This window comes from Eurosta solidaginis, chromosome 3 (assembly GCF_040869045.1).
Source record: "Eurosta solidaginis isolate ZX-2024a chromosome 3, ASM4086904v1, whole genome shotgun sequence".
Lineage (NCBI taxonomy): Eukaryota > Metazoa > Arthropoda > Insecta > Diptera > Tephritidae > Eurosta > Eurosta solidaginis.
In genome coordinates this window covers 227,631,891-227,657,903 of record NC_090321.1, presented here as the reverse complement: position 1 = coordinate 227,657,903, position 26,013 = coordinate 227,631,891, and the positions used below count along the sequence as shown (strand labels likewise).

Genomic DNA, 26,013 nt, shown 5'->3' with positions numbered 1-26,013 from the left:
AACACACACCCGGGTACAAATGTATCCAGTATCAACTTTGAAGTGTTGTAACTTTAGTTTTGAGTTCAAATTCAATATTTGAACCAGATCGGACCATTGGTTCAGGAACTACAGCCTTCCAAACACATTATATACGTAAACACACACCCGGGATACGTTTGTACCCCAATAGTAAAAATCCTCATAATAATCAAAAAAAACATTTTTTATATTATTTTTTTATTTGAAGAATTAAAAATATTCATTTCACACATTATATTATTGACTTTTCTTATAAAAATTATAAAAATGCATCTTATATCTAAGGAAAATCATGGCAAATAGAGCAATTTGTTGATGTGACCGAATGTACAAGACACACTGGCTTCTTACATTTGGCGCACAGCTTTCTGGTTTTTCTACGGCGTTTTTCCTCTTGTGCGTAACATAAATAGCAAGATCCGGACACAGGTTTTGGCGTACGCGCTGCGGCAGATGTTGATGCTGCTGTTGACACCATTGATTCCAGCGGTCGGTTGAAATATGCTTCAATAGCAATTTTAGTCGAAAAATTTCGCGTCACTTGACGATTTATGGCTCTGGCTTCAATAATGGGCATACACAATGCTTCAGCTAAGCTGCGCAGGATCTGCTTACGCTTGTTGTTTGTTCTCCAAGGCAACATAGGGTTATTCAAATCGTAGACAATGTAGGCTGCAAGAGCTGTAATGTCCAACATGTTGAAGAACATCGCTAGTGGCCATCGTTTTGTTTGTCTTTGTGTTGGATATTCCGCAAACATTTGGTCCATTCGATCAACACCACCTTTGGTACGATTATAATATTCAATTATTTCAGGTTTCCCACTGTCAGCTATTTCAGCATCATTATGCATGGTCGAAAGAAAAATTACTGCTTTATTTTTTTTGGGAACATAAGAGCACATTATTTTTGAAGCCAAATGTCGTTGAACCAATTGTCCTGTTTTTGTTCTGCTTCATTTCTTGAGGAATATATGATTTGTTTTTGCGCAAAGTTCCAACGATCGTGAGTTTCCAGGTGAGAAGCAGTTCTGCAACTGGCAAGGTCGTAAAAAATTGTCCATTGTAATGTTTCGGCCACTTCCTTGGTATTTGGTAGACAAATCCTTCACCACTCGTTCGCCTTGGTTCGTTTCGCTACCAGTTTCTGCTTGGCCAGTATATATTTGTCCATGCAGTGGATATGCATTTGTGGCATCGCAAATCCACCAAACCTTGACACCATATTTAGCAGGTTTTGACGGTATGTACTGCGTAAACCGTGTGCGTCCACGGTAAGCTAATAATTGTTCATCAGTCGTCAAGCATGAGCTGGGCTTGTAATGTGCAGCAAGATTATTGTTCATCATCGTCCACAACTCACTGATCGGTGCGGCTTTATCAGTTAGTAAGCGTCTTGCACGAGTGTTTTTATCGTCAAATCTTAGGAACCGCAATATCGAACAGAAACGGTTGACTTCCATTGTGGCGCGATATAAAGGATAGTTTTTGACGCTCCATAAATCTCGAACATGTTCTCCATTGCTATGGTTCGCACCAGTCATAATAAGTATGCCAAAAAATGCATGCAGCTCTGTTATTGACACAGGCGTCCATGACTTAGGAGTTGTGTTAGGATGCGCATTCTTGTAAGCATTATAAGTTTCTTTTGCTAACTTATTTGTGTGGCGCATAATTATATCAGCCATTTCAACGTTTATGAAACATTTGAATGTTTGCTCTATTGACAACATTTCAGTGCATCTAGCTGGTCCAGAACGTTCTCTTATAATATTTTGTCCGAGTACCTGACGACTTACATTTGGTTCTTTCATCCACTCAGTACCATCACGTGCAACAAATTTTTCGTCACTAGCAGATAATTCATTATTTTCTTCTACTTCTTCATCGTCTTCTTCATCATCCTCATAGTCCGCATAATCAGGTAATACTTCTGCGGCACTTTGCGAAACTTCAGCATCGTCATCAGCAATTTCAATGTCATTGAATTGAATTTCTTCTTCATCTACTGAGTCAAAGTCATAGGGAGCGTCATCGTCACAAATTTCATCAAATAAAGATTGTATATATGATTCTCGCTGTTCCTCAGTTAGTCTGCATAATAAAAAAAATTAGTATATGTTTACATTGTTGCTTATTTTACATTTTTTACCTTCTATATGCTGCTTTTGATAAATATTCGTTTCTTCTTGAAGTCATTTCGTATCCAGTTATTTATAATTTCAGTTATATTTATTTTCACTTATATTTTCACTTCTTACACTTTTGAGCACCAAAACAATAATGAATATATCAACAGGCAGCATTTATAACAACACCTCGTGTGAAAACAACCCTTGCAGCTGCATATAAAAAACAAAAACCAGTTATACCAGTGTATTTGCTACCTACGTACCCATACCTTGCGCGACCTTTTTGCACATATCTTTTGAACCAGGTAGAATATTTCAATGAAATAAAAACCAAAATGTGTATTCGTTGTTACTCTACAAGTATATTATTATAAATTATATTATTTTGTTTTGCATTTATCAGGACAACAACAAAAACAAAAATCCACTGTTGCATGTCCTGACTTTATTTGCCCATATCTCTGGAACCAGTAGGAATATTCGAATGAAACAAAAGACAAAATACTTGTTATATATTAAAATATACATTTCAATCAGAGAAATCGGTTGAATAAGCACTAAAAAAAACGCAAAATAAAGTCCCGGGTACAAACGTATCCCGGGTGTGTGTTTACGTGGTATTTTCTGGGTGTGTGTTCTAGGGCTAGAGTCACCCCTGGTCCACCTTTATGGTGATATCTCGAAAAGGCGTCCACCTATACAACTACCACCACTCCCTTTTAAAACCCTCATTAAGACCTTTAGTTTGATACCCATATTGTACAAACGCATTCTAGAGTCACCCCTGGTCCACCTTTATGGCGATATCTCGAAAAGGCGTCCACCTATAGAACTAAGGCCCACTCCATTTTAAAATGTTCATTAACCCCTTTCATTTGATACCCATATCGTACAAACAAATTCTAGAGTCAACCCTGATCCACCTTTATAGCGATATCCCTAAATGGCGTCCACCTATAGAACTAAGGCCCACTCCCTCATAAAATACTCTTTAATACCTTTCATTTGATACACATGTAATACAAACACATTCCAGGATTACCCTCGTTTCATTTTCCTACATGGTTATTTTCCCTTATGTTGTCACCATAGCTCTCAACTGAGTATGTAATGTTCGGTTACACCCGAACTTAACCTTCCTTACTTGTTTTATTTTATATTTATCATAAAAATCGTTTAGGTATGTACATCTGTTCACTATATATTTCTTATCTTATACAGCCGATTATTTGGATATTACGAATGGGATAAGATTATTGTTCAGCCCCATTCATGAAAGGTATGAAGTCTTCGGCACAGTGGTTTGTAGGTTCCTGAGTTCATCTCAGATCGCTATTTAAAATCAACGAAATCAGACTACAACCACGCCCACTTTTTCGATATCGAAAATTTCGAAAAACCTAAAAAGTGCGATAATTCATTACCAAAGACGGATAAAGCGATGAAACTTGGTAGGTGGGTTGACCTTATGCCGCAAAATAGAAAATAAGTAAAATTTTGGACAATGGGCGTGGCACCGCCCAATTTTAAAAGAAGGTAATTTAAAAGTTTTGCAAGCTGCAATTTGGCAGTCGTTGAAGATATCATGATGAAATTTGGCAGTATGCTAAATAAAAATTTGCAAAATCGGATGGCGAACACGCCCACTTAAAAAAAAAATTTTTTTAAGTCAAATTTTAGCAAAAAATTGAATATCTTTACAGTATATATGTAAATTATGTCAAAATTCAAATCCAATAATGATATGGTGCAACATATATGAAAGAAAATTTCAAAATGGGCGTAGCTACGCCCTTTTTCATTTAATTTGTCTAGAATACTTTTAATGCCATAAGTCAAACAAAAATTTACCAATCCTTGCGAAATTTGGTAGGGCGAAAATGCGAAATCGGTTGAAGCCACGCCCAGTTTTTATACACAGTCGACCGTCTGTCCTTCCACTCGGCCGTTAACACGATAACATGAGCAAAAATATATATATCTTTACTAAACTTAGTTCACGTACTTATCTAAACTCACTGTATCTTGGTATAAAAAATGGCCGAAATCCGACTATGACCACGCCCACTTTTTCGATATCGAAAATTACGAAAAATGAAAAAAACGCCATAATTCTATACCAAATACGAAAAAAGGGTTGAAACATGGTGATTGGATTGGGTTATTGACGCAAAATATAACTTTGGGAAAGACTTTGTAAAATGGGTGTGACACCTACCATATTAAGTAGAAGAAAATGAAAAAGTTCTGCAGGGCGAAATCGAAAGCCCTTGGAATCTTGGCGGGAATACTGTTCGTGGTATTACATATATAAATAAATCAGCGTTACCCGACAAATGATGTTCTGGGTCACACTGGTCCACATTTTGGTCGATATCTCGTAAACGCCTTCACATTAAAACCCGCATTAATACCGTTAATTTGATACCCATATCTTACAAACACATTCTAGAGTCACCCTGGTCCACCTTTATGGCGATATCCCGAAATGGCGTCCACTTATAGAACTATGGCCCACTCCCTTTTAAAATACTCTTTAATACCTTCCAGAGTAATACCCATGTCATACAAACACATTCCAGGGTTACCCAAGGTTCATTTTCCTACATGATGATTTTCCCTTATTTTGCCTCCAAAGCTCTCAGCTGAGTATATAATGTTCGGTTACACCCGAACTTAGCCTTCCTTACTTGTTTTAAACTATATTTATATTATTTTACATGTATATACAACTGCAATCGCGTTAAAAAAAACCCCTTATCATACTTAGATAATGTTTAGGAGACCCATCTAGCGGCAGTGGTAAACAACTCGCTACAAAACGGGTTGTTCTGTATAGCGGAGACACGTACATACCTCGATTGGTCATAGTGTATAACCTATAGCTGAATGGGTTGCTATGAATAGTGGACTCGCACCATTTTCGGTCATAGAAGTGGAGAATAGTGTAGAGATAAAATGGAGAGATACATTTCAGTTGCAACAGAGTATAATGCATACCGAAATTTAGTAGTACTAATATTCTGTGCAACAATTTCATAAGTTTGGATAAAGTTACACACTTAGCAGTCCATATAAAGTTTAAGTACATATATGTATATAAATAAAAAAACATAGGTATTATCATTATTAATTGGCGCTTAACCGCATAAGTGATTTTGGCCATTTACTAACAAGTCAAGTCAGGTATAGAGGCCCGACGCCTTTTCGTGGAATCACTGAGGACAATATTATGCTTTTCCTTTAGAGACTCTCTAGAATCTGGTGCGTCGTGAAGATCGGGGCGATAGTAGATTTAAGAGGTCTGATGCCGTACTGATAAGGTCCAATCAGTTCGTTGACTTTGGCCTTCAGTTTTTCGCACAGTATGCTAGATAGAACCTTATACGCGATATAAACAGGATGTTTCCGCGGTGATTGGCGCAGCTTGCGGGATGGTCCTTCTTGTGGATTGGATAAAGTACATCTAGATTCCAAACTGGGGGCATGAGCCCATTCGATCATATTTTGCATAGGAATTGATGCGTGCCAAATCCTCGCCTCCGCGTTTGAACAGCTCGGCAGCTAGTTCGTCATTACTTGGCGCAATGTGACTTTTTAGCCAGAAAATTGCTATTCTCACTTCGTCATAGTCGGATGCCGGAACGTGTTCTCCATCATAGGCTATTAGGGTTTCTGGTTCGTCTTCTCGTTCGCCAGCTAGCAAGGAGGAGAAGTGTTCCCTCCACAACATAAGCACACTCTGTACGTCAGTTACGGGGTCACCATTATCATTCCTGCATAAATCTGCCCGATCTTGAAACTTTCTGTCATCCGCCGAATTTTTGGGTAGAATTTTAAGACATTATTCCTGTCAGCCAGGATCTGAAGCTCCTCGCACTCACGCCGGTCTGCCTCTCGTTTTTTCCTTCTAAATAAACGTATCTCTTCCTTCTTTTCACTATATCACTCCAATATACCGCTAGATGCCGCGCCGGTACGCAACGTCCATCTATAGGCAGCGTATATCTTTTCCGAGGAATCGCGACATTCCTCATCGTAGCAGTTGTTTTTGCGGGCTAGCTGGAAACCTATGGTGTCAGCAGCGGCGGTACGTAATGCCTCCACTGTTCGGCCCCATCGTCAGGTCGAAGATTCCTCTGAGTGAGCAGGTATGAGAGCCGAGTGGAGTATTCATCTTCTGTCTGTTTCATGAGCAGCTTTTCGACGGCAAACATTCCTTGTGTCACTGTGCGCACTTTATTTGTTGCAAAGAGGTGTGAACGTATCTTGACTTCCACAAGGTAGTGGTCCGTGTCGATGATTGACCCTCGTAGAGCGCGCACATCCAGGACACTGGAACTATGTCTGCCGTCGACCACGACATGATTCATTTGGTTTCGTGTTCTTCGATCAGAAGACAGCCAAGTAGCTTGAATTATCTTTTTATGCTGGAACCTGGTACTGCAAATTACCATATTTCGAGCCGCGGCGAAGTCAATTATCCTCAATCCGTTGGAAGATGTTACATCATCCAGGCTAATACTTATGTATTTTTTAGGAACCGTAACGGCGTATATATGACCCGTTCTTTAATTTAAGACTATAACTATGCAAAAGAATTGCAAAAACTTTTTTGGAAAATTCAAAAACTTTAAAAATGTTTCATAGAAATTTGGAATTTGTTCTTGGAATTTTCGAAAATATTTTGGGTATGCTGTTTTGTCGTCCAATCAATCTTAGTCTTACAAAAAATAATTTTGGAGACTGTCGAAGTTTGCATTGATTTATGGAAAACTTTTTTCGAAGACTGTTATAGAGTTTCTTCTATAAGTCAACATGCGACTAAGCAAACATTGGTTGGACGAGAAAACTGTAAATTCTTAAAAGTTTCTGAGAGCTCTTTAAGTAAAATTTAAAAACGTCTCGATTTTTCAAACATTTTGTAACGAATTTAGAGAAATTCCGCTTACTTCCAACTTCCTGCAAACGTACGAATCGCTAAATTGTTGAATAAATAACTCCAATATTCAGTAATGCAAAATGGTCTTTATTAGACTACTTTGAGAATACTTCACAATAACAATTATACTTCACAACTACTTCCGTGTTTAAATCAAACTGATCACTGACTACTCAGCTTGTGCTGCTTTTATACTCGCTGTTGCCTTGTCCGCATATTTCTCCAAATGTCTAGACGTTTCTCCTTCTAGAACCTACTAGTTGGTTACCATCTATATGCATGTGTATTTGTAGTTTATAGCCTCTCGCATAGCCATATGCGTGTGTATATGTGAGTACTACTTCGGCTGATGATTACATGATTATCTCGCCGTTGCCTTGTATGTATGTGTGCTAGGGCGGGTCGATTTAAAAATCGCTCATTGCTCTGTGAAAATCGTATTCTAGGGATCAAAATAGAAACTTTGCCGAAGGAATCATACCTCTAAAACGAATTCTGGTGTCCCCCAATTTGGGTCGAACTTTTGGGTAGGGGCAAATTTTGAAAAATCCCACTTTGACCCATTTAGAGTGCTCCAATCGAGTCCAAATATATGACCGACCCCCACTAACTTTGGAGGCCCGACCCACCGATGCCAGTGGCACACCCCCTGGAACCCCTGGGGGTTCACCATACAAACATTTCAAAAAATCGCCGGTTTTGCACTTTACATGAAAAAATCAGCTAAATGGCTGTGTTTTTTCTTTATTTTTATTTATTTATTTATAATAGTATTTATTATTTATTTATAATAATATCTATTTTTTCTCTTAAGAAATTTATTTAGTCAGAACATATGTAAATGAAAAAATTAATTTAAGTGAGTTATAGAAAAGAAACTAAAAAAAATTATTGTTTGAAGTCTTTTTTACTTTCAAGTCTGGGCAATTTCGCACGGCTCTCTAATGTCGTCGCCATAACAGCCTCTACATTTTCCGGTATAACCCATTTGGAAACGCTAGCTAGTAGTGGTACCTTCATTTTTTAAAACGGTTGAATAAAAAACCCACACAACTATGTTTACGACATGCAAATGCATCACAGTGATGCCTTGGTTTTAAAAGGGTTGTAAAAACGCCAATTTCTAATATTTTTTTTAATTTCTTTCCTATTACTAAGTTAAATTCATTTATTCACTTACATATGTTCTGACTAAATACATTTCTAAAGAGAAAAATAAACTCCAAAAAGAAAAAACATAAGCATTTCAAAGTGGGATTTTTCAAAATTTCCCGCTACCCAAAAGTTCGACCCAAATTGGGGGACACCAGAATTCGTTTTAGAGGTATGGTTCCTTCGGCAAAGTTTCTTATTTTGATCCCTAGAATATGATTTTCACAGAGCAATGGGCGATTTTTTTGCCTCCCCACAAATCGACCCGGCCTAATGTGTGTAGATGATAATTGATTTGTTACGTACATACGGGTGGCTGCTTAGTATCGGTTTAGTGATGGTAGTATCGCTTAGTGATACTAATATTCGTCACAATATATTTTGCACAGTTGTGTGTGTCCAAAGTTATCAAACGATCTTCATGGAATCTACTGGTGTTGTTGTAGCTGTAAAGACACTCCCCGGAGGTTTTGGGGAGTGTTTTTGATGTATCTTTGCCGGATATAGATCCGGTAAGTTCCGGTAACAAGCACCATTAAGGTATAAGAACGATTTAATATGACCACATTGAACCTTCTAAGCTATCCCGCCCAAAGCCCCTAGTTCCATGAGGAACTTGGAGTTGCCCGAACCTCGTTTGCTAAAGAAACAAGATTCGCCACGGCTAGGTGAGTTAAGGACAACAAATTTTCCACAAGAATCCCAGAGAGGAACGAGTGGGCAAACGGCAGGGTGCCGGGATCTCGCGAAATCTCCGTTTTTACAGATGGCTCTAAACTGAACAACACAGTCGGCAGCGGAATATTCTCAGAGAAGCTCGATCTAAGCGAGAGCTTACACTTACTGACCACTGCAGTGTTTTTCAGGCTGAACTTATAGCTATCTGGGAAGCAGCCCTCTATCTTGCTAACCTGCAGGTGACCAATTATATTTCAATTTTCTCGGACAACCAAGCTGCTATAAAATCCCTGCAATGCAGTAGCACCTCGTCACTAGTGGCGTTGAAGTGCAGAGAAACCTTCAACAAACTAGCTGATAATTGCAACCTTAGCATAATATGGGTTCCTGTCCACTATGACATCTCAGGAAACTGCGCTGCGGATGAGCTAGCTAGGAAAGGCACCAACCTGCAAACAATAACCTCCGCTGGTTGGGCCAGCCCTCCCCTAAACACCTGCAAACACTGCCTACGACCACTATTCACGAATCAAGCAAACGCCAGATGGGCCATGGAACCTACATGTAGAATATCCAAGCAAATCTGGGCTAAGCTGGATGAAAGGAGATCGCATTCGGTGATACTGTTAAACCGTATCTTTATAAGCCCACTAGTGGGCCTTCTTACAGGTCACAGTCTCATGGGAACTCATGGTGCCTATATGGGCCTACAGACAAATGACTTCTGTCGCAACTGTAAGGACGGGGAGGGGAGGAAAGCGTAGAGCACTATATGTGTCCGTACTGTCAAAAACCAGGTACCGATGCCTCCACAGACACTCCTTTGGGTGTCTTGCGGAGCTTGAATCTGTAAACACAAACGACATCGTGCGTTTCATCAGGCAAAAGCGCCGGTTTAGCCTCACTGGGGTCTAAACATACGCGTGGTAGCACAACGGCCTACGTGAGTATCCGCATGGCCAGCGGAGGCAGCCACTTCAACCTAACCTAACCTAGGTGAGGTAACAATTGGGTTGGAAAAGCTATAAATTGCGCAGGCATCCCATTAAAAGTGTTGCGCTACAGCTCGATTCAATTGCCGCCTCTTACGACAGGCATACTGCCGCGGGTATATTCTTAACCCGCTGGGAGTAATCTGCTGTCAGGTCTGCTAGCTAATCATTATTAATATTTTCATTTCATTTATATTCTTTTTTCTTTACAGTGGTACTGTAACGACTTGGAACGAAAAAGGACTCCTCTATTCTAAGTAATGCAAGCAGCAGTGATGGAAGAATCAAACGGTTTGTTTTGTGTTTTGTTTCAAGCTCGCTTTTATTATCCTTTAATTAAATATATTTTCTTGTAGTAGAAACCATTGAACAACCAATGAACACCACTACTTTCTCTAACAATCAAGTAGTGGAGCAAGCTCAATACGAGCCGCCATCTTCACCAACTTCAGTCGCTACGCCGACAAGTACTAATAGTGGCAATACTGGCAATCCAACGCCAACATTTAGTTATGATGATCTATTTCCAGCATTACCAGCAAATACTTCGGCACCATTGAGTAGCAGCAATGCTAGCGCACCATATGTACGGGTAACTACCACGCAGAAAACTCAGGTAAGTAATTGAAAACTTTCTTGCGAAATTAAGAAGAAAAACTTTTTATTGCTGTTCCTTTTATACCCAATTAGGTATATATGAATATAAATTTAATCGAAATTTTATTTTTATTTTTTTCAGAATTTCTTCCATGAGTTTGAAAATAAAACTATGTGTGCTTAGTATTAGTATGGAAGAAATCTTAAACTTACAAATTTTAAAAAGTTTTCGAAAATAAAATTGGTCAAATTAAATTTAAATTTATTAGTAATTAAATATGCTATGCAACGTATTTTTAAAATTCCTCTTTTTATACTCAGCTGAGCAGAGCTCACAGAGTATATTAACTTTGTTCGCATAACGGTACCCCGTAACGGCATAAACTAATCGAGATAGATATAGACTCCTATATATCAAAATGATCTGGGCGAAAAAAGAAATTCATTTAGCCATGCCCGTCCGTCTGTCCGTATACATGATAACTTGAGTAAATTTTGAGTTATCTTTGGTATGTAGGTTCGTTGGGCACTCATCTCAGATCGCTATTTGAAATGAACTAAATCGGACTATAACCACGCCCACTTTTTCGATATCGAAAATTTCGAAAAACCGAAAAAGTGCGATAATTCATTACTAAAGACGGATAAAGCGGCGATGAAACTTGGTAGGTGGGTTGATCTTGACACAGAATAGAAAATTAGTAAAATTTTGGACAATGGGCGTAGCACCACCCACTTTTAAAAGAACGTAATTTAAAAGTTTTGCAAGCTGTAATTTGGCAGTCGTTGAGGATATCATGATGAAATTTGGCAGGAACGTTACTCCTATTACTATATGTGTGCTAAATTAAAATTTGCAAAATCGGATGACTAACACGCCCACTTTAAAAAAAAAATTTTAAAAGTAAAATTTTAACAAAAATTTTAATATCTTTATAGTATATAAGTAAATTATGTCAGCATTCAACGCCAGTAATGATATGGTGCAACAAAATGCAAATATAAAAGAAAATTTCAAAATGGGCGTGGCTCCGCCCTTTTTTATTTAATTTATGTAGAATACTTTTAATGCCATAAGTCAAACAAAAATTTACCAATCCTTGTAAAAGTTGGTAAGGGCATAGCTTCTATGACGATAACTGTTTTCTGTGAAAATGGGCGAAATTGGTTGAAGTTCCGCCCAGTTTTCATACACAGTCGACCGTCTGTCCTTCCGTTCGGCCGTTAACACGATAAGTTGAGCAAAAATCGATGTATCTTTACTAAACTTAGTTCACGTAGTTATCTGAACTCACTTTATCTTGGTAATAAAAATGGGTCAAATCCGACTATGACCACGCCCACTTTTTCGATATCGAAAATTTCGAAAAATGAAAAAATCACATAATTCTATACCAAATACGAAAAAAGGGATGAAAAATGGTGATTTGATTCGTTTTTTGACGGAAAATATAACTTTAGAAAATACTTTGTAAAATGGGTGTGACACCTACCATATTAAGTAGAAGAAAATGAAAAAGTTCTGCAGGGCGAAATCAAAAGCCCTTGGAATCGTGGCAGGAATACTGCTCGTGGTATTGCATATATCAATAAATTAGCGGTAGCCGACAGATAATGTTATGGGTCACCCTGGTCCACATTTCGGTCGATATCTCGAAAACGCCTTCACATATACAACTTAGGGCTACTCCCTCTTAAAATACTCATTAACATCTTTCATCGGTACCCATATCGTACAAACACATTATAGAGTCACCCCTGGTCCACCTTTATGGCGATATCCCGAAATGGCGTCCACCTATAGAACTAAGGCCCACTCCCTTTTAAAATACTCATTAACACCTTCCATTTGATCATGTCATACAAACACATTCCACGGTTACCCTAGGTTGATTTTCCTACATGGTAACTTTCCCTTATTTTGTCTCCAAAGCTCTCAGCTGAGTATATAATGTTCGGTTACACCCGAACTTAGCCTTCCTTACTTGTTTTTAATAGGTTTTACACGTGTCAGGCGATGAACGGAAAACAACCGAATCGGACAAGTTCGGCGAAGGTGAATCGAAACGTATCTGCCAACAAATTTCTAAAGATACAGGCGCTCAAATTGAAATTGCCACTGGCAAGAATCAATCTTTAACCTTTTTGATTAAGGGCAAGCAAAGTGAAATTTTGGATGCTCGTCGTCGCATATCAATGCACTTTTCTGCACAATTAAGTAAACAAGTGTCGATACCGAAAGAGCACCATGGTGTCATTCTTGGCAGGCGTGGCGATCGTTTACGCGAATTAGAAAAAATAACAGCTACGCGTATCAATATACCCAGCCAAACGGAAGAGAGTGATGTTATTACTATTTTGGGTACTAAAGAGGGCATTGAAAAAGCCGAACAAGAAATCCGCCAATTGTCGGCTGAACAATACAAGAAATTCACCGATCGTATTTCAATACCAAAAGTATATCATCCATTTATTGTTGGTCCCTATAATGAAAATCTTACCAAATTGATGGAAGAAACTGGTGCAAAAATTAGTGTACCACCACAATCGGTGCAAAAGGATGAGATCGTAATTATGGGCGAAAAAGATGCGGTAGCAAATGCTAAAGCTAAAGTGGAAGCCATATATAAAGATATGGAAAGGAAATGTTCTACAGTTAGTGTTGAAGTAGCAAAATCACAACATCGTTACGTTTTCGGTCCGAAAGGTTCAACGTTGGCGGATATTCTTCGCATCACTGGAGTTTCAGTTGAGATGCCACCTACGGATTCCCCATTAGAGACAATAACATTACGCGGACCACAAGTAGCCTTAGGTAATGCGTTGACCGTTGTTTACCAAAAGGCCAATTCTGTTAAATCAATTGAAATTGAAGCGCCAAATTGGACACATAAATATGTTATCGGACGCAGAGGTGCCAATTTGCGTCAATTGGAAGAAGAATGTCCCAATGTAAATGTATATTGTTTAGATGGTAAAATTAAATTAGAAGGCGATCCAGAAAGTGTTGATAAAGCTACCAATTATCTCAACGAGATTGTACAAAACTATGTGGATCATTATACGTTTGTTGTGATGACCGTAAACCCATGTTACTATAAGCATATCATTGGCAAAGCTGGCGCAAATGTGAATCGTTTAAAAGATGAACTTAAAGTCAATATTAATATTGAAGAGCGCGAAGGTCAAAATAATATACGTATCGAAGGTCCAAAGGAAGGTGTACAACAGGCTCAGCTTGAGTTACAAGAAAAAATTGATAAACTGGAAAATGAAAAGTCAAAGGATGTGATTATTGATCGTCGTTTGCATCGTTCAATTATTGGTGCCAAAGGTGATAGGATACGCGAAGTTAAAGATCGTTATCGTCAAGTTAAAATCACTATACCAAATCCACAAGAAAATTCTGATATTGTTAAATTGCGTGGACCCAAAGAGGATGTCGATAAATTTCACAAAGATTTGTTAAAATTGGTTAAGGAAATACAGGAATCGTCGCATATAATAGAGGTGCCAATTTTTAAGCAATTCCATAAGTTTATAATAGGCCGGGGTGGTGCGAATATCAAAAAAATACGCGACGAAACACAAACGAAAATTGATTTGCCAGCCGAGGGTGATACGAATGAAGTGATTGTGATCACAGGAAAAAGAGAAAATGTGCTAGAAGCCAAGGAACGCATACAAAAAATACAAAATGAATTGTCCGATATTGTTAATGAAGAAGTGCAAATTTCGCCAAAATTCTACAATTCAATTATTGGTAGTGGTGGAAAATTAATTTCCTCAATTATGGAAGAATGTGGCGGTGTATCGATTAAATTCCCAACAACCGATTCGAAAAGTGACAAGGTTTGTATTGACTCTATTGGTGATTTCTTTTCTACACTTCAGGGTAAACATTTTTAAGATTCTCACTTCGCCCTGTGAAATTGCAGCCACTTAAAATGTTCAGTGCCACCCTGCATAACTTGAAAAGAAAAAAATTGTAACCCTGTCACGTAATCAGCTGTTTCCTCGCGCCAAATAAACAAAAACTTTCGCAAATTATATTTATTCAAATAAAATTCATTTTAGTATACTCTTTTTAGCAGACCTGTTAAATAATGATTACTAATGGTAATGATTAGCCGTTCCATTGATTATTTTCTTTTAAACGCCATTTAATGATTACTTGTCATTATTTTCTATTTTTAATGATTACTTTTCAATTAATTAAAAAAGTAATAAAAAAAAAAAAAAATCATGATTTTTTCCGATTATTGAAAAAAATCAAAAAAATAATCGAAAGTAATCAAAAAAAAGCTTTTTTGATTACTTTTGATTATTTTTGATTTTTTCGATTATTTTTGATTACTTTTGATTTGATTTGATTTTTATCAATAATCGGAAAAAATCATGATTTTTTTCTAATGGTAATCAATTAGTAATTGCTTTTTACGTAAAACAATTTAAATAATCATTGGCCAGTAAAATTGAATACTAATGCTAATTCAAATTTAACAGGTCTGGTTTTTAGTATACTGTGCTTATTTGTCAATGTGATTCATCAGCTGATTGACAGGGCTGTTCTCTGCACCGTCAATGACAGCGAGGGCAAGTAATGTTGCATTTTTGGCCATTTTTAGGGGTAGGTTGTTGAGAAAAGATAATGATGCCCTCTATTGAGGCTACACTGATTTTACTACAGAACACAACTTCTTGAAGAGTTGGCGTGAAGGCGACATTTTCGTGTAGAAAAGAAATCACCAATATGGTTCCAGCATACTTGTTGGTTTATTAAAGATAAAAGATACCTAGTTGGGCATAGTACACTAAACTTACAGTGCACTTAGCATGCCATTTTAAGATCTTGGCCAACTTTCGGAAAAATATTCAAATAATTTTTCTCCCCAATTTTTTTGTAAGGTTAACATACGTGGTCCTAAGGACGACGTGGAGAAGGCCAAGACACAATTGCTTGAACTTGCTAATGAACGTCAGCTAGCATCATTCACCGCTGAAGTACGTGCCAAACAGCAGCATCATAGATTCTTGATTGGCAAGAATGGTGCTTCCATACGCAAGATACGCGAAGCCACAGGTGCGCGTATAATTTTCCCTTCCAATGAAGATGAAGACAAAGAACTGATTGTAATCATCGGAAAAGAAGAGAGTGTTAAGTCTGCTCAAGAACAACTGGAGGCACTTATAAAAGATATTGATCAAGAAACAGAAGGCGAAATCTTCGTGGATCCTAAATACCATAAGCATTTTGTTGCAAAACGTGGTGAAATTTTACATCGCATTTCCGAAGAAAATGGTGGCGTTATGATATCCTTCCCACGCGCAGGTATGGATTCCGACAGGGTTACGCTAAAAGGTCCCAAGGATTGTATTGAAGCGGCAAAGCAACGTATAGCTGAGATTGTTGCCGAATTAGAGGCGTTGGTCACCATTGACGTTATCATACCACAACGTTTGCATCGCACCATTATGGGTGCACGTGGCTTTAGGGTACAACAAGTGACATCAGAACATGATGTACAAATCAAATTCCCCGATCGCGATGCTACCAATATTGTTGAGGGTATGGTAAATGGTAATGGCAACGGAAATGGTGTTGGTGATGTTGAGGGTGATGGTAGTGGTGTAGTTGGCGATGAAAATGCCGAACCGGTACGCGAATGTGATATAATTCGCATCACTGGACGTTTGGAAAAATGTGAACGTGCAAAACAAGCTTTGCTTGATTTGATACCTATTGTTAAAGAGGTTGAGGTGCCCTATGATTTGCATCGGAAAATTATCGGTCCCAAAGGTGCCAACGTACGACAATTTATGTCAACCTATGATGTACACATTGAGTTACCACCTAGCGAGACAAAGTCTGATTTGATAAAACTTAGTGGTATACCAGCGCATGTAGCAGATGCACAAGCTGCATTAGAAAAAATGATTGAAGAATATGAGGCGGATCGTGCTGATCGTGAATTACGTTCATTTGAATTAAAAATCGATGTTGATACTATGTATTATTCGAAATTGGTTGGACGCAGTGGTGCAGTAATAAATAAATTACGAGCGGATCATGATGTACAAATTTCGCTGCCAAAACGTAATGATCCCAATCCGAGTACAATTACTATTACCGGATACCAAGCAAATTGTGAAGCTGCGCGTGATGCTATTATGGAAATTGTAGGCGATATGCAAGAAATGCATCGAGAAGTTATTGAAATTGATTCTCGTATTCATTCGCATATAATTGGATATCGCGGACGTACCATAAGGAAGATTATTGAGGATTGCAAGGTAAATATTAATTTAAAAAATATATGTGACCCGGCCTATGAAAAGTGGCTTATGACTCAAAAAAGAAATTGCGAGAAACAGCTGTCAAAGATAAACAATGCATTTCTTCAGTTTCTTAGTAGTTTTTCTTTTGCATTATGAACAGTCATGCCCAAAAGGCAACTAAAAAAGGCAAAAGAGCATAAATGAGATAAGTTCGAGCGATGTTTTTTCAATGCAAAGCACAAACCAGTTTCTGACCGAAAAAAAATCGTGTGAGTGCTCAGATTTAAAAGCAATGCTGAACGAGTAGGACGTGTGTCGCTTGTGAATAATGTCTGTCGAAGAAGAATTTAGCGAGGTTTTTCAAACATATTTCTGTGAAAACGAAGAGAATGATGATTCTTTCGATGATGTTGGTATCAATTATGAGGACAACTACAAGTATTGTTTCAAGCTGAAGGTCAAATGGAAGTGGATGAAAATATTTTTACAGTGGACTTGTGTGTTACAGATAACGAAGAAAAGGAATTGGTAAATAAATTTATTTCGCAAGATTGCTGTAATAATAAATGCCAAAAAATTATACCGCGAAAGATGATAGAAACTGCGAGAAATAACTATCTAGAATTATCAAACCATGAACATGATTTGGTTATACTGAGCCATATCGAATCAGCAATGATGTGCACGGACAAACTTAGAGATGCTTACATAGAAATGACGAAATGGAGGAAACATGGAAGGCAAAAAGGCAAAGATGTTGACAGGCATAAATTGATGTTCACTTTTTATCACTTACCTGTTTGCCGTTCATTTTTCCTTTTTGTGCATGCGTGTGGAAGAAAACGTTTTGAAAATTTACTTCGACATTTTCACACACATGGTGCCATAACACGGGTACATGGGTTAGCAAATAAACTATCTACACATGCGAGAGCGTTTCAACCATCTGACATCCACAAAGCTGGTAACACTTCTAAGCAAGTTAGGACTTTCTAGTTTTCACCACGTGAAAGAGCGTCTCAAAAACTACCGAAACCAGAAAAAAAAGGAAAATTTTTTTTTTGAGTCATAAGCTACCTTTTCATAGGCCGGGTCACATAATTTTTTTAAGAAAAACAAAAATTCCTTGTACACTTATCCACCCCACTCGGCCGGAAAATCCAGTATAATATATTATAATATTATATAATTTTCGGTATTTTTTTTTTTGCTGGTATTCTTTATGAACGATAAAGACATTTTTTTGTGCCGGACGAATAGACAAAGAGAAAGACAAAGGTAAAATGTATAGATAACGATAAACACGTGAAGTAAAAGTTGAAGACAAATAATAAAACGGCTCCAATAAAGGCGAAAATAAACCATAAGATGAAGATAAATGCTGAGAGAAAGATGGAGACAATTTGAAGGGCAAGAAGAAAGAAGAGGACAGCAAAGACGAAAAGGGAGTAAAGAGAAACTGAAAGACAAAAATAGAGACAAACGCCTTTTGTGAAGGCGAAGACGAAGACTATGACAAACAAAGCAAAGAGGACGACAAGTCAAAGCCGAAAATGAATTCAAGCAAAGATTACCGCTATGGGAATCGTTTGTGGTAATGCTACAAGAAGAACATTGTAACCGAATGGTAAAGCGGAGGCAGTCATATCAGCATATAGTAGAGCTGGATTGGATTCGATTTTTTAAGAATCGATTTAATTGATTAAATCGAACCAAACAAAGTTTATTTAAATTTTGCTTATTCTTTGTAACAGTGTACTTGCTTACGTACTTAACCATTTACACGATTTTTCCCGACATATAAAGCTGGACAGTTTCTCTCTCGTTTCGTTGCCTGCCGACAAAATTGGAAGCATCAAGGAATGTCACATGGGTCTTCACTTGATCCTTTCATCCGAGTGAGATAATTAGTATAGTCTTTACCGAAATGTCATACTTTTGCGTTTTTTTTTTAATCTTTTATTTCAAAATGTAGGGAATCCAACCTTGGAATCATTAACCAATACACTTTCTTCTTTAATACTTATTATTACAATATGTATAATGTTCTCGCTTCATTTACGGCATTAGAATCGATCTATGTTCAGCGTCATTTAAAAAGGAAGTATTTATTACATAAGTAAGGTAACATGGTCCCAGTATACGTTTTGCAGCTTTTTAATCAATGAGGTATACGGAACTTTCAATTGACAACATACGGCAATTTGTGTCATGGTTTGCGTAGTTTCAGTTAAAAACTTTATGGAAGTATTTTCTTAGCTTATTGAAAATAAAAAGGAATAAGGAATTTAATTGACGAAATTTCATAAAAATTGCCACTTCTGTTTTCGTGTTTGCTGCTGTCTATGTCATAAAAATTATTGATTTTATATATTTGTTAAAAGTGTGTTTCTTAATGTTACTCGTACAGGCAAAACGTACCGAGGATCCAAGCATTGTGTAAAAGATCTCAATCCGTTATCTTCGCCAATCCTAAAGGGTTGCATATCTGTGACAATCATTCTAAACAAAGCGCAATCCAGTTGTTTTTTTTTCGCTCATCTACAGGCTGAAGCTTCCCTATGTTGTTGTTATTAGGTTCAAAAAAGGATTCTATAGGAGCTGTTGATGAAGACATTTCCATCAACGTTGGATGTGACCGCTTCAAGTGATTTAACAAATTGGTTGTATTTCCACCTGTTTCGTATTTTATGCCGCACAATTTGCATTTCGCAGAATCGCCCTGCACTTGACTAAAGTACTTCCAGACAAAAGATCTGCGAATCTTTGGATTACTTATAAGATTGAATTCCCCTTCAGGGTCACTTTCAATTGGCTTACTAGAATCTAAAAATGTGGTATTAATTAGTTTTCATTTCGTACTGAACACAATATCGTACCACCAAATAGATAACACATGTTCAATATATTGCTTGCCAGAAGTGCGAAGAAATTTCTTCATCTTTCTCCTTTCTCTAGAAGCCACCAACACAATAAAGCTAAATTTATAAAAACAAAAATTACAGAATATGTATTTCCTCAAGCGTCCGTAAAGTACATAGTGATGAAAACTTCGATGCCTAAAGAATCGAACGATTTAAAAAAAAAAAAAACAAGTAAGGACGGGACTGTCTTCGGCTGTGCCGAATTCTTCATACCTTTCATGAATGGGGCTGAACAATAATCTTTACCGTTCGTACTCTCCAAATAAGCGGATGTATAAGATAAGAAATATATAGATGTACATACCTAAACGATTTTTAAGATAAATATAATATAAAAAATGGCAAAAAACCCCCTTATCTGAACGATCGGTTGTATGGGATATATATTCTATATAGCTCCGATCGAAATGATTTTTACAGGAAATCTATGATATATTAGAATATACATATATCACCAAGTTTCACGTTTTTATATTGGAAACTAAGGGGAAATGGCCAAAAATCTTTCTATCTGAACGATCGGTTGTATGGGATAGGTATATACTATACTAGCGTACCCTCGCCCGCTTCGCTAGGCGATAAATTTAATGATTTTCTGAAAGAGAATAAAATTAGTACGAAACAAAGCAAATTCTTTGATACAATTTCATTCGAACTTTATTGTAACTCTTTTTGGTATATAACGTTTTTCGTTTTTCCATCTTTCGCATAAATGAATAATGACGATGGTTTGCCTATTCGTGAGCAAGCTACATACAATTGTCCATGAGAAAAAATTGGGTATTCTAAATAAATACCGCACATGTTATTGTAAAAAAATTTTTGAACTGATAGGCCTTAGTTAAATAGAACACAATATTTAAAGTTGTATTTTAGTTTTATTTCGTCGTTATATACAGAAAACAGTTATCGTCCTAGAATCTAAGCCTCTACCAAATTTCACAAGGATTGGTAAATTTTTGTTCGACTTATGGCGTTAAAAGTATCCTAAACAAATTAAATGGAAAAGGGCGGAGCCATGCCCATTTTGAAATATTCTTTTATTTTTGTATTTTGTTGCACGATATCATTACTGGAGTTGAATGTTGACATAATTTACTTATATACTGTAAAGATATTAACTTTTCTTTTAAAATTTGACTTTATAACAATTTTTTTTTAAAAGTGGGCGTGGTCATTTTCCGATTTTACTAATTTTTATTAAGCATACATATAGTAATAAGAGTAACGTTCCTGCCAAATTTCATCATGATATCTTCAACGGCTGCCAAATTACAGCTTGCAAAACTTCTAAATTACCTTCTTTTAAAAGTGGGCGGTGCCACGCCCATTGTCCAAAATTTTACTAGTTTTCTATTCTGCGTCATAAGTTTAACTCACATACCAAGTTTCATCGCTTAATCCGTATTTGGTAATGAATTATCGCACTTTTTCGATTTTTCGAAATTTTCGATATCGAAAAAGTGGGCGTGGTTATAGTCCGATATCGTTCATTTTAAATGGCGATCTGAAATGAGTGCCCAGGAACCTACATACCAAATTTCATCAAGATACCTCAAAATTTACTCAAGTTATCGTGTTAACGGACAGACGGACGGACGGACGGGCGGACATGGCTCAATCAAATTTTTTTTCGATCCTGATGATTTTGATATATGGAAGTCTATATCTCGATTCCTTTATACCTGTACAACCAACCGTTATCCAATCAAAGTTAATATACTCTGTGAGCTCTGCTCAACTGAGTATAAAAAAGGACTATTAGAATAATATTCTATTTTGCATATACATAGGTATATAATAAACGAACTTACACATATGACTATGTTTGATCGACTGATCAGATGTTCAAAAATTAAGTATAATAAAGCATAAGAACGAAAGTAAACAATAGAAAATACTTCTTATTATAATGTTTCTCAATATCCAAAATAGAAACATTTTTGAAGTCAGGATAGTGACCATTATCCTTACAATGCGCTGTCAAGGCCGTCTTATTGTCCGAAGCATTGTTTCTATGCTTAATATTGGACTTATGACCGGAAATCCTTGTCTTTAGCTTTAATTTGGTTGTCCCCACATATACCTTATCGCATAAGTGGGAGCCGTCACCGTTGCATGGAATTTTATAAATGATGTTGGATTTCTCATCCTTCGAGATTCTGTCCTTAGTATTGCTGTAAACCTGTCGTAACATATTGTTATATGTGAACGCTAGTGTAATTTTCTCTTTATCATATAATTGCGATGTCTTTATTCTCTCCGATATTTCTGGAACATAGAACTATAGACTTGTATGTTTGTTTCACATGTTACCTCATCATTAGAGGTTCTAATTTTGAAATTTCGTATGAGTTTGTTGATGAGATTACTGGGGAATTCATTTTCTTCTAGAGTTTGCTTTATAATCGCAATATTCTTTCCGTGGTATATTCTGGTGCTAATAGTGAGTACCATACTGATGAAGTTTATTGTTGTGCGTGTTTATTAGCGTGTCAAGGTATGGTAGTTGACCGTCTTTTTCGACCTCCACTGTAAATCTGATGTTCTTGTTGTAGCTGTTGAGTTCCTTGAGCATATTCTCTACTTCATCCGTTTTGACAATCGCAAATAAATCATCTACATATTTAGTTAGTAGGCGTGGTTTACGTTTGGCTTCCATCTCAAATCTTGTTAGCAGCTCTTCCATGACGATGTCTGCTATGACCAGGGAGGCTGGGGAACCCATGGGCCTTCCTGTCCGTTGTTCATATATCTTTTCATTGTATTTGAACCAAATTAAAGCTAAAGACAAGGATTTCCGGTCATAAGTCCAATATAAAGCTTAGAAACAATGCTTCGGACAATAAGACGGCCTTGACAGCGCATTGTAAGGATACTGGTCACTATCCTGACTTCAAAAATGTTTCTATTTTGGATATTGGGAAGCATTATAATAAGCGGTTTACCTTGGAAATGCTCCATATTATGAGCACACATAATGATAAGAGAATGAATTTTAAAAGTGACACCGACCAATGTGCATATGCATATCTACATCTATTGCTGAAGCAACAACAACATGCAGTGCAAGCTTCACGGTGCTCAGCAAATTCAAACAGCGTCCAGCCAACATCCCGCTAAAAATCTACCCAATGACAACAACTAAACACCATCGTTATGGCTCATGAAATTTTTTCTGTCTTATTGTTCCTTGTCCTATGTATTATTGTTATTGCAAAAATTTGTTTACACTTTCGGTATTTTCTATTGTTTACTCTCGTTCTTATGCTTTATTATACTTAATTTTTGAACATTTGATCAGGCGATCAAACATAGTCATATGTGTAAGTTCGTTTATTATATACCTATATGCAAAATAGAATATTATTCTAGTAGTCCTTTTTTCTATTTGTGTTCTACAGTGCTGAAGATGATTTCAGACTGAAATCGAAATATCGACGAAGTAAAACTAAAATACAACTTCAAATATTGTGTCTTATTTAACTAAGGCCTATCAGCTCAAACATTTTTTTACAATAACAAGTACTTACAAGGCTATCAAAAATCATCAATAAATACCGCACATTTGTAGAGACTTTCCTTGCGCTTTATTAATTGTCATAGCGAAGGCAAGGCGAATAGGGAACTGCAAACGTTTGAAATCGAATGGTAAATCCGTTGGAATCAGTAGAATTCTGGGTATCAAAACGTCTTCTCCTTTGTACTTCCCTTTCAAAATTGTTGCTTCGATAACGTTACCCATTAGCTTCTTCACAGCGAGTCTGGTACCGTTGCAAAGTCGTGACACATTAATGTTGCGCAGCATAATAATCGGTGCTCCAATTTTTAATCGTAAATTATGAGGTGGCAGGCCTGGCAAATCGAATGAGTTTAAGAATTCAGTTGGATAATTTACGACATCATCTTGATCAGTAATAGTGTAAATTAACTTATATGCAACTATGCCACCAGGTATTTGATCCAGAATAGCTGCATTTATATCATTGACGTCCTCATTTTTCCCAGCTAAAATTGCTCTTTCCTGAGCCAATCATAGTTTTTGTAATGTTGAACTATGTTGGGAAATACACTCTGTATCAATGCCTCTTTAGACTGTGCAAAAGTGCAGAAATTGTTAGGCAATGTAATCATTCCTGTTGGATCGACAGACATTTGGCCATTTCCGATTTTCGGTAATTGCTGTGAAAATTCAGCTGCTGGCGGATCGTTTTGTAGTTGAACACGTACGTTTGTAGTGAGTGTAGGCGTGTTTACATGACTCCATAAATACGATGATTTTAAGCATGCATTGATTTCATCTGCAGCCGTGGATTTTGGGATTACAGGTAATGTTTGCCTGAAATCTCCAGCCAATAAAATCATGGCACCTCCAAAGACTGTTTGGCTTCCTCTTTCAAAGTTCTATCAAGTGCTTCCAATGATTTCTTGTGTGCCATAGTACACTCGTCCCATACTATGAGCTCACATAATTTCAGAACTTTTGCTATTCCAGATGTTTTCCAAATCGGTATCGTTATCAGTGTTCGGACTTGAAAATTATGATTAGTGGTAGATTTTCCAAAAAATAGAGGTAGATTTGAGAAAAAAGTGGTAGATTTCGTTATATTTTAAATATCTTGATATAATGAATAATAACAACTTTTTTCATATACATATATAGATAGGTTTACGTTGCAGTTTTGTACTAAAAACCTAAAGGAAAAGAGGTAATATGGTGATCGGAGCTGAGCTATACGTTATTTTAAGTTTTATAAAACCGTTCAACTGCATTGATTTTCTACCCGAATAATTGGGGAAAAAATAAGGTTTTTTCAGAAAACTTCTATAAAAATCTACCACCTATTTTTTAGCTTGCGTGGTAGAAGTGGTAGAACTTATATTTCAGGAAAAAAGGTCGTAGACCTACCACTTTAGTGATAGAAGTCCGAACACTGTTCACAGTTGAACTGCATACAAATTAACGGAACATAAGCGTCGTTTGTGTAACAAATACAAAGCAGTAGAAATGTTCAGCCAGCAACGAAATGTGACATACGTTTGTGTATATGTGCTGAAGCGTCTCTCATAAACAGAGTGTACAAGCCTCGCTGTTTATGTTTACATGCTCGTCACCCAGGGAAAAATTACCACTCATCAGCACAGCATCCATTTGTTCCCCGTAATGTAAAAACACATCCTAAGGTTATTCTGATCCACGTTTTGGGCAATATCTCGAGACCCTAGTCACCCAGATGTATGATAATTACCCTCTGCTAAAGAACTCATCAACAGCTTTCATTTGTTATCCATATTGTATAAACACATTCTTGGGGTACCCGGCGTATATCTCGAGACCCTAGCCACCTAGGAGTACGAAAAGTACCCCATATTAAAGTACTCAGCAGAAGCTTCCATTTGATACCCGTATTATACAAACACATCGTAAAGTTATCCGGGTCCACGTTTTGACCTATATCTCAAGACCCTAGACATTAAAAAAACATTTTTTTTGCTAAAAACCTTCCCCTATTTGATCCCTATAATATGAAAAAAGAACGAATAAAATTGGCGTCGTATCGGCCCCAAAACATGGACAGGAACGAACATCATTTAAGTTTTATATATATAGATACATAAAGCTCCGATCAAAGTGATTTTTTCAGGAAATCTTCTATGGTATTTAGAATAAATATCACAAAGCTCCGATCGAAATGATTTTTTCATGAAATCTTCTATGATATATTGGAATAAATATCACCAAGTGTAACGTTTTTATATTGGAAACTAACAGACCCGGCAGACGTTGTTCTGCCCTAAATTTGGCCTATCTGCATACATTTTAATAAGCTTTTTCCGTCTAACTCTGCCTTATCCCTCTACACTTTTTCCTAATCTTTTTATTCACTCCTCCCTCCGTCTTTTTCGCTTCATCTCCATCTTTTTCTCATTCTATGTCTTTCTCAGTCTCCTTCTCTCTTTTCTCTTCTCTCAAGTTTTTCTCCTTCTTCTTCATATCTTATTGCCAGTCCCAAGGGGTGGTATGTATTTTGTTCCAGTCCCATTCCGAGTCTCAGTCCCAGTCCCACTCCGAGTCTCAGTCTCAGTCCCAGTCCTAGTCCTAATCCCAGTCCCAGTCCGTCTCTGGTATAAATAAAAATATATAAATGCAAGGCGCGATAACCTCCGAAGAGATCTAAGGCCGAGCTTCTCTTCCAATTTGCGTCGTGCTCCTCTTGATTTTCCCTACAAATTGGCCGGACGGGACCTACATGTTTTATGCCGACTCAGAACGGCATCTGCAAGGCAGATGAGTTT

General features: G+C 37.1%; 2 protein-coding genes across 8 annotated transcripts in view; one reads left to right on the top strand and one right to left on the bottom strand.

The window, feature by feature from the left end:
* The window catches only part of Dp1 (satellite-binding protein 1 Dp1), a 69,533-nt gene that overhangs the window by 31,288 nt on the left and 12,232 nt on the right, over window positions 1-26,013 (top strand). For 6 of the 7 annotated variants that reach the window (XR_010951262.1, XM_067775392.1, XM_067775391.1 and 3 more), the window contains exons 3-6: window positions 10,129-10,207; window positions 10,273-10,532; window positions 12,512-14,365; window positions 15,422-16,807. Coding sequence is in view for 6 of the 7 variants with exons in the window: in XM_067775392.1 (XP_067631493.1) it covers window positions 10,177-10,207; window positions 10,273-10,532; window positions 12,512-14,365; window positions 15,422-16,807 (3,531 nt within the window). In the remaining variant the exon portion in view is untranslated. The remainder of the gene's footprint in view (window positions 1-10,128; window positions 10,208-10,272; window positions 10,533-12,511; window positions 14,366-15,421; window positions 16,808-26,013) is intronic. The other variant, XM_067775396.1, reaches the window with a different exon arrangement.
* On the bottom strand, window positions 301-2,345 carry LOC137247001 (piggyBac transposable element-derived protein 4-like). The gene is made up of 2 exons (XM_067778067.1): window positions 2,173-2,345; window positions 301-2,114 (listed from the first exon to the last, which is right to left on the bottom strand). Exons 1-2 carry the CDS (start codon window positions 2,217-2,219, stop codon window positions 977-979), a joined length of 1,185 nt encoding a protein of 394 aa, XP_067634168.1. The 5' UTR covers window positions 2,220-2,345; the 3' UTR covers window positions 301-976.